Source organism: Physeter macrocephalus, chromosome 2 (assembly GCF_002837175.3).
Source record: "Physeter macrocephalus isolate SW-GA chromosome 2, ASM283717v5, whole genome shotgun sequence".
NCBI lineage: Eukaryota > Metazoa > Chordata > Mammalia > Artiodactyla > Physeteridae > Physeter > Physeter macrocephalus.
In genome coordinates, this window is record NC_041215.1 from 79,645,958 (window position 1) to 79,658,171 (window position 12,214).

The following is a 12,214-nucleotide window of genomic DNA, read 5'->3' on the forward strand; positions in this document are numbered from 1 at the left end:
AAAAAAAAAAAAAAAAAAAAAAAATCATTTTCTTTCTTTTTTTAAAAAATAAATTTATTTTGTTTATTTATTTATTTTGGCTGCATTGGGTCTTCACTGCTGCATGCAGGCTTTCTCCAGTTGCAGTGAGCGGGGGGGCTACTCTTCGTTGTGATTCGCGGGCTTCTCGTTGCTGTGGCTTCTCTTGTTGCGGAGCACGGGCTCTAGGAGTGCGGGCTTCAGCAGTTGTGGCTCGCGGGCTCTAGAGTGCAGGCTCAGTAGTTGTGGCGCACGGGCTTAGTTGCTCTGCAGCATGTGGGACCTTCCCAGACCAGGGCTCGAAACCGTGTCCCCTGCATTGGCAGGTGGATTCTTAACCACTGCGCCACCAGGGAAGCCCCTCATTTTCTTTTTTATCATTTCTGTTTTAACACCAAAAGTTCCTTGTTTGGGTTCTGTTTAGAGAGATATGCTGTGGTTTTTAGAAAAAAAGCTCTGCTACAAATTGAATCAATGGTCAAGTTAAAGTTTCAATTCATAAGATCCAAGTAAAGTACTGATTATAAAGAAGAAGGCTAAAGAGTGAACAGAATTTCCTCTTATTTGGAAAAGGCTATCACAAAGGATAGCCTACATGATTATAGTTCCTCACTTCTTATTCTCACTGGTGTTTACAAAGAATTGTAAAAGAAGAAGAGGGCAAAGGATGACAGGATCTACCTCTATACAGTGGGATATTATTCAGCAATAAAAGGGAATAACTACTGACACATGCTACAACATGGATGAACTTCAAAAACACTGAAAAAAATGTTTTTTAAAATACATTTAAACATTTTTTAATTTTAAATTTTAAATAATTATATTAAATGAAAGAAGCCAATCGCAAAAGACCACATATGGTATGATCCCATTTATATGACATTTCCAGAATAGGTGGATCTATAGAGACAAATAAATTAGTGGTTGCTTAGAGTTGAGAGGTATTAGGGGGCACAGGGTGTGGGAATGGGGAGTGACTGCTAATGGGTACAAGATTTCTTTTTCGGATGATGAAAATGTTCTGAAATGAGTTATGGTGATGGCTCCAAACTCTATAAATACACTTAAAACAAACATATACTTTAAAGTGTATAAATTATATTAAATTAACACCATTTAAAAAATTAAAATGGACCACATGAAAAGCTCAACATCACTAGTTATTAGGGAAATGTAAATTAAAACCATGAGATATCATGTTGTACTCATTATGATGCCTATTATCAAAAAAAAAAGAAGGAAAATAACAAATGTTGGCAAGGATGTGGAAAAACTGCATTGCTGGTGGGAATGTAAAACGGTATAGCCCCTATGGAAAACTGTTGGGTGGTTCTTCAACAGCCAAACACAGAATTACCAGATGATCCAGCAATTCTACTCCTAGGTAATACCCAAAGGAACTGAAAGTAGGGAGCTGAACAATATGTGTATGCCAATGTTTACAGCAACATTATTCAAAACAGCCAAATGGTAGAAGCAATTCAAGTGTCCACTGATGGATGAATGGGTAGACCAACTGTGGTATACACATACAATGGAATGTTATTTGGCCATAAAAAGGAATAAGCTGTGATACATGCTACAATATGGATGAATCTTGAACATGTTATACTAAGTGAAGTACACCAGACACAAAAGGACAAATATTGTGTAATTCCAATTATATGGTATACCTAGAATAGGCAAATTCATAGAGACAGAAAGAAGAATAGTGTTTACCAGGGGCTGGAGGGAGGGGGAATGGAGTTATTGTTTAATGGGTATAGAGTTTCTATTTGGGGTAATGAAAAAAATTTTGGAAATAGATAGTGGTAATGGTACCAACACTGTGAATGTAATTAACGCCGCTGAACTGCACACTTAAAAATGGCAAATTTTGTTTTATATATTCCCATCCCTGAAAAAGCATTTCATTTATATTGAAACAAAAATAACAAAACCAAAACTGGAATATCAATTTCATTTTGTGCAAAACTCAACAGGTATACAAAATAAAAGGAAAAGCTATGATATCGGCATTTCTGTTTTAACTTCAACTAAAAACCTGTACAGATTCTTTTTTTTTTTTTTTTGCTGTTGACTCTAAGCAGAGTGAAATGTACAGATTTTTGGACATCCTTTTATTTATCCAGTCAGAATAATAAATGTGATTGTCATCTTTAAAAAAAAGTATGTAGGGATCAATATCCACAAACATTAAGAAACATCTAGGACAGTTAAATACTTAAAAGGGAAAAAAATAGAGTACTAAGGAACAGAAATGGCTATCAAGGACAATACTTTTGAATGAGGAAAAAAGAAAAATGTAGCAAATCACTCCAAATACTCATAAATTTGCTTTTATATACTCATAAATTCAAACAAACAAACCTAAAAGCAATGAACACACCTAGTGTCCAGATCCTGGTTTGTAAATATCCTTCTCCAATAAAAGGAACCAATAAAACTGCTCCAATGCTGGAGCAGGGAAAAATAAAAGACAAATTTTTGACGATCTTGTAGTGCCAGGAAGAATTTTTTTTTTTTTTTTTTAAAAAGGATGGGGCATGTTAAATGGACACAGGAGTCAAGCTGACAGAGCAGGCAAAGGCCAAAACTGGAACAATTTGAGCAAAAAAATAAATAAGAGTATTAGATTATAACCGATTAAATAAATATCTGAGTCCATGCTGATAAGAATAAATGATTAAATAAATGAGGGAAAGGGAAAAATCCTCTTTCCAGAAGAATTCAAATTAAACAATGTAGAGGGACTGAAATAGAAAATCACTATTAGAATACCACAGTAATAACTGACGCAGGCAAGATCTATCAATGAATACTGACATCAGTGGGCAAAGTTCAGGGTATTTGCATAGCTTCAAATATTTCCACCTCCACTATCTCTTCATTGGTGTAACTCAACTATATTGGCTGTTTCCTGAACATCCTCTCCACCTTCCCACCGTGATCATCTTTAATAAGCTTTTACTATATGTAAATCACGGTCTCTCAACGGTAGTGCTATTGACATTTTGGACTTGATCATTCTTTGAGTAAACTGTAGGCTGTTTTACAGCATCCCTAGAATCCACCCACTAGGTGCTGTTATCACCCAACCCCTGAGTTGTGACAATCAAAAAATGTGTCCAGGGACTTCCCTGGAGGTCCAGTAATTAAGAATTCGCCTTCCAAAGCAGTGGACACAGGTTCTATCCCTGGTTGGGGAACTAAGATCCCACATGCCACAGGGCAACTAAGCCTGTGCGCTCTAAAGCCCACGCGCCACAACTAGACAGCTGGCGAGCTGCAACTACCGAGCCTGCATACTCTAGAGCCCACACGCTGGAACAAAAGATTCCACATGCTACAATGAAGATCCCGCATGCCGCAACTAAGACCTGACGCGGCCAAAATAAATAAATAAATATTTTTTTTAATTAAAAAAAAATGTGTCCAAACATTGCCACATGTCTCCTGGGGGCAATAATGGCCCTCAGTTGAGAACCAAAGATCTAAATCCTTACCATTCTTCACAGTTCAGCTTAAATGTCACCTCTTTTATGAAGTCTTACCTAGTTATCCCAAATGGAATTATTTTCTTATGCTAGCATGCCACAGTTTTTATAAAGTGTGTTTTCAATCAGTTATTACCTTCAGCTTTGAACTGTATGTATGTACATATCCCTTATTAGATTTTCTTGGGGGTAGAGAGAAACTATGCATCACAATTTTATAGGCCACTACAACACCATTTGTTGTCTTACATGAAGTAGGCACTCAATAAAAGTTAATCAGATTAAATAAATTAGTGAGAAAAGTACTTAATTAAACTAAACATTTTCTTTAATTTTGCTCTTGATATACTATATTTTAAAGAGAGTATTTAGTAATAGTTTAGTATTATTTTGCTTAAGTTCCATGTTTTGATGAAATCTACAACTGAGTGGAAGAGAAAATATGACCTATCTAACTAAAGCACCACTATTCATTTGCTTGATTAACCAAGAGAAATCAGCTTCAGAGTTAGATCTGCAAATACAAACATTAATGACAATAGCTAAAGGGCAGGTACTGTACCGTAGTAAACCAATGAAGAACTCTAGCTCTGATCCTGCCATTAACAACAATGACACGCAGGTCAAGTAGAGACACTTCAATTTACTTCTTGAAGCTGTCCTGTGCACCTTCTCATTTCAGTATATGTTGAAGAAATATCTTTGTAAGAGGCCTCAGTAGTTCAAGTATAGACATTTATTTTTCTTCTAAGTTTTGTATAAGTTGGGACTTCCCTATAAATTGCATGTGGAATCACATCAATCAATATTTTATGTGAATTATGGGTAAGGTTGGAAAAAGTGCCCATCCATCAATATAAGAGTAAAGACAGTTCACAGGGAATACAATCCTATCATTGGAGCATTCAATTCAATAAAGCTAATTTAATATATGATTCAGTAAGGATAGTCTCATGCAATTGACTATTCTAAAAACACCAGCACAGTGGAATTTCTTACCTATTATCATATGATTCTTGTTCTTTAAGATATTGTTGCATTAATTCTTCTTGTTTCTTCTTATCATATGATATTTTCTGTTCTGCCATCCATACCTAAATTAGTAAAGTAAAAACTTAAGTAGGAAGTTTGCTCTCTTTTATAATAAAATATACAATGCTACTGTATATAGTTTACAACATCATCTATTTTGGTCATAATGTCATTATCACAAAACAACAGTTGAAAATCTGATTTGTGCTTTTATACAAATCCTTAAATATAATCATTCAAAACAGCTAAACTTTCAGGCAAAAATGTCAAACTTGAGAACCATGCTGAGCACTTGGGGTACAACTTCTTCTTGCATTCAGTCCCTCTGTTGTTGTTTCAGAGATGAGAACGACCATCTCTCTACATGGAATATGTCTAGTCCAAAAAACATACAGGGAACAACCAGTAAGGTTAAATGGTGCCCATGGATGCCAGTGGGTGTCAATGACACCCCAAGAGAGGAGAAATGGAAGACAAATAGGAGAAAAAAAGGAAAGGAGATGAAAGGTAGTTGTAGAAAAAAGGGAAGAGACAAGAGAGGAATCAAAGAGATGCATCTGACGTTCTGCAGTTGCTCAAGGGCACCACCACCACAGGCTGAATGCGTCCCTATGTGAAATTCTCAGAATCGTAAAAGTGGTGAAGGTAAAAAGCCCACACAACTTATGCAAGGATATTTAATCACGTTACTTCCAGGTTTAAAAGGTATCAGTGACTTCCCACCTCCTATAAAGTAAAGGACAAAATGTTTGAAAACCATTCAACGTAAACAGCAAGGCAAAACTTTCTCTCCCAACAAGCTAAGTTTTAAGAAGGTAAATTCAAGGAAAAATACTTACACTGATAAAATTATAATTATTAAATGTAGGTGGGGGCAGATAAGTGTGGGGAGAAGGATGGGGGACAAGACTGCCATTATTCAATTTTAGATGCAAAACAGTAGTTACCAGTATTTAATAGTGCTCAGATAGGAAGCTTCTATGGGCACCATAATCTGAGATTAATATGGAGATAAAAGCAAAAATAGAAATGAAAAGAGAACACTTCAGGGACAGATATACCAGAAATTTCTTTTGGTATAAGTTTCTGAAAGTTTCTTCCACTGCCTTCATAACATAATATACATGCCATAACCAACATAACATTACCAATGTAATGTTATAGTAGAAGAAAAGTCTACACTTGGGATGCGCAGTAAAAGGCACATGTTTGGAATTATCACTGTAGCTCAAAATGCAAACAATTGCAATAGAAAAATGCAAGGTGTCATTGCCTGGTCAAATGATATATTAATAATAACATTCTAATGATTAACATATTACTTCTAACAATAACTACCATGTATTTAAAGCTTTAGATTTTACAAAGTTATTTTACTAGTCTCAATTGCTCAAGAGCTTAAATACATGAATATTTATGATGAACTAGAATAAAAAGTAGTAAAACATTTTCTTGCCTACAAAATGCTCAGAATCTGCTGATAGAAAATCATACTAACTTTTCTGTATGTTTAAGATATTTCATAATAAAAAAGACAGGAATTGTGTAAATAAACAGTAATAATATTTGGGCCTGGGCTGAGGGTGGGGGAGGGGGGCACATGGTGACTGTTCTTCATAACTTATGTTTTTATATGGTTGCATTTATGCCAATAAATCCTCAGCTGGGGAAGAAAATAGTATCAATAAAAATTGTTATTTGGAACAGAATATGTTCAACATGAAGAAATAGAACAAGACAGTGTTCTACGGGGCAAGGAAGAAGGCTGGTATAATGGAATGCTTTATAGCCAAGTTTTGGTTTTTAGAAGTTATTTATTTTTTAAATGAAGTAACTATATTCACAGGTAGCCAATATTATTCCTGTTTTGTATATCCTTCCAAAGATGTTCACATGGACATACACATAATATACATAATATAATATACACACATGCATTTTTTGGTCACTCTTTTCATAAATGGTAACATACACAGCATATATATACAATATGCTCTACACAGAGAATATGTATAAAATAAAATTCTATACCATGAAGATCATTCCTAGATCAGTAAACAAAATGCTTTCTTGTTTTCTGGGTGATGGGGTGCTGAAGAATAGCATTCTTTTGTGGGGCTACACCACCATTCATTTAACCAATCTCCTGCTGTACTGATGGGCATTAAGAAATTTCCAAACTCTTACTATTACAAACTCAGCTGCAATAAATAACCCTGTTACACAAGTAGCTTCATACATGTTAAACAGGATTTTGAAGCGGATCAAAATTTTGCCAAGGGAAAAACAGGGTAAGATATTACCAGCAGAGAGAACAACTCAGACAAAGATCCAAAAGTGTAAAACAGGAATTAAGTAGCTTGATTTTACCAGAGTATAAAATCTATGGTGGGAGAATAGCAGTAAGGCATGAAGAAGGAAAAATAAACTGGAGCCTGGTTACCTGGACTTAATCCTGTAGTATTTTAATAAGGAGCTAGAAGAAATCAGAGTTGTGCTTTAAAATGACTACTCTATGGAAATACCCAAATATTCATCAAATGATGGATAAATAAAATGTGCTATACCCACATAATGGGATTATTCAGCAATAAAAAGGAATGTAATACTGATACATTCTACACATGAACTCTGAAACATTATGCTAAGTGAAAGAAGGCAGTCACAAAAAAATCACATATTGCATGATTCCATTTATATGAAATGTCAAGAATAGGAAAATCCACAGAAACAAAAAGCAGATTAGTGGTTGACTAGGGCTGGGGAGGGGGAAGGATTAAGGACAAATGGGGAGTGACTGTTAATAGATATGGGTTTGAAGGGGGGGGTGATGAAAATCTTTTAGAACTTTTGTGGTGATGATAAAATTCATAAATATACTAAAAACTACTGAATTGTACACTTTAAATTGGTGATTGTATGGTATGTGAATTATACCTCAATAAAACTGCTAAATAAAATAATAATTATTCTGATGGGTAGATGGGTAGAGAATGGATTTGAGAGGGGTCAAGACTGGCAGCAGAAAAACCAGTTAGGAAATATAACTGTCTAGGTGAAAGATGATGAGGGTCTAAGCTAAGATACAGGCAGTAGTGACAAGGAGGAAAGATGGATTCAACAGATATCTGACAAGATAAAGGAGTGATGGGAAAGGATGAATCCTGAGTCTCTGGCCTGGGTGACTGGATGAAGGGTTGTTACTACCTGTATTTCCTACCGATATGAGAACAGGAAGTATAAAAAGAAGAGCAGATTTAGGATAAAAGGTAAGTTCCATTTCAAATATGTTGAGTTTGAGATGCCTGTAGGATATCAAGATGAAACTGTCTAGTATATAGTTGTCTTCAGGTGCCTCCAGCTAAGGGGAAAGATCTCGCACTGTAGATTTGAGAATCAGGAGTAAATAAGGGGTGGTTAAAACCATAAAATTGGCTGTGATTGTTTGGGAAAGCATACAGAGTAAGCAAGACATGGGCCAGGGATGAAACTCTTGTTACCACCTGTATTTTAGGAGCAGGCTAAGGATAAGGGTGTGTGTAGGGGCAATTAACATTTTATTGAGCACTCCCTCTATGTGTTGGGCAGAGGGCTAGGTGGTGGTACTTGTTTCAAAGTCTTTATCTACACCATCTTATTTAGTCCTCATAACAATTTCACAAGTCAAGGCAACTGATACTAATCATTTTTAACTTATAGATTAGGACACTGAGGATCAGGGACATTAAATATTTTGTGTAAGGTCTCAGGGCTAAAAGTGACTGTGCTGGAAAAACAGAATCTAGGTCTGGTTTCAATGCTCATACTCCTCCTACCTCACCATTTTGCTTTTCACTACTATAATATTCAACACAGTTTTTCTGTACTGGACGTAGTAGACCTGTAAGTGGTTATTTAAAAAGCCAAAGTTCAATGAGGTCACCAGACAGACGGTACATGATCAAGTGGGATAAAAAGAGTAAGCAAGGTATGACTTTGTTTCCCTTTTAAGATCTATCTTAAATAGACAGGGAGTCTTCTTTGTACAGGTCAGCAGAGCTCAGAAGCCGTGATCTCTGGGATTTGAAAAGACAACATCAGAATCTGCTGCGGGAAGTTATGAGGAAGCCGGTTATCGGTCTTCATATCTTAAAGATTTACATTCTAGCTGACCAAACCGAAAAAGCACACAGAGCCGCCCGTCTCCTGGATGATGTACAATAGAATAAACGTCGAGGGCCAGCGGAGAAGGGACGAGAACGCCAGGGTTTTAGGCAGGGAGAAGAGGCGACTGTCCCAGGGATCCCAGAGACTCCACCTCTCTCACCTCCAGGAACCCCTGGGAACCCAGGCGCCAAGGGCCTGCTCCCCGTACTCACTTTTTTGATGTTGGATTTGGAGGCAGGATGAAAGTCCTTCTTGCACATGAAATTGGCGAAGGATTTTCCCATTTTGGAGCCTGAACTGGGGAAGGCAGCCGCTAGATCTGAGGGCAGCGTAAACAAACTCTGCTGCCTAACCGGAACTGCACCTCCCGTGGCAAAGGGAACTTCCGGGGTCAAAGGGGACAGCTTCCGGCAATTAGCGCTTCTGCCGTTTACTCTTCGCCCATTCCTCCTTTCACTTTGGGCCCCTCGGAGGCCAGGTGAGGGGCGTGCAAGGGGGTGGGGCGAGCATAGTAGTTGTTGGAAGCGGGTAGTCGGGAACAGCGGCGCGGCGGGGCCGAGGGGCTCCTGGGAGGGGCTGCTGGGAGGGGCTCCTGGTGGGGGGCTGCTGGGAGGGGCTGTTGGGAGGGTTCCGGGTCGCGGCGTGGGCTGCAGTTTGAGTGCAGCCAGTTTGGGTGAGGAGTGCTGGCTGGGTGGCGGCTTTTCTGCAAGGAGGTGCTTGAAGTCCGAGCCCTTTACTCTGTGAACTCCATTTCGAGTTACATAAACTTTTCTAAACCAACTTTTTCCATCTGTGTTACTAAAGTAGTAATTCTTGCCCTAACTGTGGCACGTTTGTGAGGATCAAACGATGTGATGTTTCTGAAACCGCTTGGTGAACTAAAGCATATAAAGTAGAATGTCAACTCCAAAGGAGCGAGGACTCTATTTTGTTACCAGTACGGTGCCTGGTGCAGAAAGATATTCATGAACATTTGTTAAATGACGAATACATTTTAGGAGTTAGTAAAGTCTCTCAAGGCTTCCCCTCCTAAATGGGCTAGGTGTCTTCCTAACTAGGTGGCATGTTTCCTTAGCTTTCCTTATTACCGCAGTTAGCTAAGATCACCTAGTGAAGCTTGATGGCTCTTGAAACTTCACGGTTTTGAGTGGACGTGGCTGCTACTGCTGTAGGGGATCCACCAACCAAATCCTCTCGCGGGAGGGAGTGAGCGTGATGTCAAGAATAAGCCTTTTGTAAGAAGTTGACTCTTCTGATGAATAATAATAACAGCTTTAAGTGTCTGATATGTTCTAAGAACTGAAAAACGCTTTACACAGTGTCTTATTAAATTCTCATAACAGCCCCCAAGATATTTACCGATGAGGCAGGAGACTTAGACAGAGATTAAATAGCCTGCCAAAGTTAAGTAGTGGTGGAATTAGCTTTTTAACACAAATAGAAGGCGATCTAGGATATTAAGGTTGAAATTGACACGGAAAAGAACAGAAGCAATGGTGACCGCTCTGTTTCCATCATTGAGGAAAAAACAAAAACCCTTAGATGTTTCAGGCTGAAGTTGTTTCTTTCTTACTTGAGTCATTTTGTTTTCTTTTGAATGAAGCATTTATTACATTTAAATCTGAAACTCTAAAACAATGTGCCATTCTGGAAGCAAACAAATTCTACTAAATTGAGTATTTAAGATTTTCCAAATTACAAATGAAGACATGATCTTGATATTAAATTATACAATCAGGATTCACAAGTTGAATGTGAACATCTTCCTGGAAATAACAACAATTTGGAATTTTATTGACATGTTTTTGTATTTGTCCGATTCAGTGAGTTTGTTTCAAAATTTCAGTCTTATTAGTATTGTAACCAGTTCAAAAGAGACCCCTTCTTCCCATCTTTGAGGAAACACTGGGTATATAATACTGTGACTTTTCCATAAGTGCCAGTGATGAGAATACAAAGATTAATAAGACATACTCTCAGCTCTCAAGGATTTCACTGTCCACTAAGAAGACATATATACACAAATATGGTCTTTATAACAGTAGAGCTAGGTACAGGTGTTCCCAAATATGGAAATAGTGAAAGGAGATTCAAGGAAGACTTCAGGAGAGAAAGAGCTTAGAGAGTAAATTTGACCTATAGACTAGAAGAAGGTACTTGTCATTCCTATTTTCTTACTAAATCTTGTAGTACTAGATTCATTCCCAAGTCATTTTCTTACTGATATGAAATTTGAAACTTTAATGAATATCCTATGTTAGATATGGCAGTAATATCCCCTGGTCATCAAGTAAAACTCTTTGTTTTGTATATACTAAAAATGCTTTTCTCTTTTTATTTTGAATCCTCCATATGATTTTTAGTTTAAAAAAAATGGAACCTTGTTCCTGTGACACTTTCGTGGCACTACCTCCAGCAACAGTTAATAACAGGATTATTTTTGGAAAAAATTCAGATAGACCCTGTGATGAAGTACAGGAGGTAGTTTATTTTCCTGCTGCAGTTCATGACAACCTGAAGGAACATCTTAAGGTAGGTGAAATGCATGTTTTGTTAGCAATATTTTTCTTTAAAAATATCATAAACAGGTTTTTAAAAATCATTAGCCATTTGGCAGAGGCTATAGACGTTAAAAATTTAAGAATTTAAATTTGAAAAATAATTTGAATCAGAACTAGACTTCTGGTCTTTAATTTCAATGATTTGGAGGAAGCTGAAATAACAATAATAAGAATTGTTAATTCTTTGATCAGATATTTGAATGCTTACCATATGCAAGCATGTCGAATAGGGCAAAGGGATTTAAAGCCTGCTGTCAAGACTAGTTCTGTCTTCCAGGAGCTTAGAGTCTAGTAGAGGAATAGGATGTGTATGTAACTAACCGCATTGTAAAAAAGGATGGTTTAAATGCTAAATTTAAGTAAGGGCAACAAGTTGTGACATCAGTGGAGAAGTAAGTAATTCAGACTAGGAATTAAGGAAGGCTTCACTAGGAGTTGGGGTTTCAGCTGGAGTTTGATGGGCAAAAAGGATTCTGGAGATACGTTCGGTAGATTACTCCTTTCTGCTCATGGACGCCGCCGAGTAAGCATCGTTGACGTCTTTCCCCTCACCTCCACTGCTGTCATGTCTAAGTCAGAGTCACCCAAAGAGCCCGAACAGCTGCGGAAGCTCTTCATCGGAGGTTTGAGCTTTGAAACAACCGATGAGAGTCTGAGGATCCATTTTGAGCAGTGGGGAACGCTCACAGATTGTGTGGTAATGAGGGATCCAAACACCAAACGCTCCAGAGGCTTCGGGTTTGTCACATATGCCACTGTGGAGGAGGTGGATGCGGCCATGAATGCAAGGCCACACAAGGTGGATGGAAGAGTTGTGGAACCAGAGAGGGCCGTCTCAAGAGAAGATTCTCAAAGACCTGGTGCCCACTTAACTGTGAAAAAGATTTTTGTTGGTGGCATTAAAGAAGACACTGAAGAACATCATCTAAGAGATTATTTTGAACAGTATGGGAAAAT

General features: G+C 37.6%; 2 protein-coding genes across 9 annotated transcripts in view; one reads left to right on the plus strand and one right to left on the minus strand.

The window, feature by feature from the left end:
* The window catches only part of CIR1 (corepressor interacting with RBPJ, CIR1), a 38,636-nt gene extending 29,564 nt beyond the window's left edge, over positions 1 to 9,072 (minus strand). Inside the window, exons 1-2 of the mRNA XM_007122114.4 lie at positions 8,909 to 9,072; positions 4,518 to 4,612 (exon numbers count right to left, since the gene is read on the minus strand). Coding sequence (XP_007122176.1) covers positions 4,518 to 4,612; positions 8,909 to 8,980 — 167 coding nt within the window. The 5' untranslated portion in view covers positions 8,981 to 9,072. The remainder of the gene's footprint in view (positions 1 to 4,517; positions 4,613 to 8,908) is intronic.
* Position 9,073: 1 nt separating this feature from the next.
* SCRN3 (secernin 3) overlaps positions 9,074 to 12,214 on the plus strand; it is a 58,177-nt gene continuing 55,036 nt past the window's right edge. For 7 of the 8 annotated variants that reach the window (XM_055088634.1, XM_055088652.1, XM_055088645.1 and 4 more), the window contains exons 1-2: positions 9,098 to 9,174; positions 11,060 to 11,228. In XM_055088634.1, coding sequence (XP_054944609.1) covers positions 11,070 to 11,228 — 159 coding nt within the window. In that variant the 5' untranslated portion in view covers positions 9,098 to 9,174; positions 11,060 to 11,069. Of the gene's footprint in view, positions 9,175 to 11,059; positions 11,229 to 12,214 lie in introns of all 8 variants that reach the window. The other variant, XM_007122115.4, reaches the window with a different exon arrangement.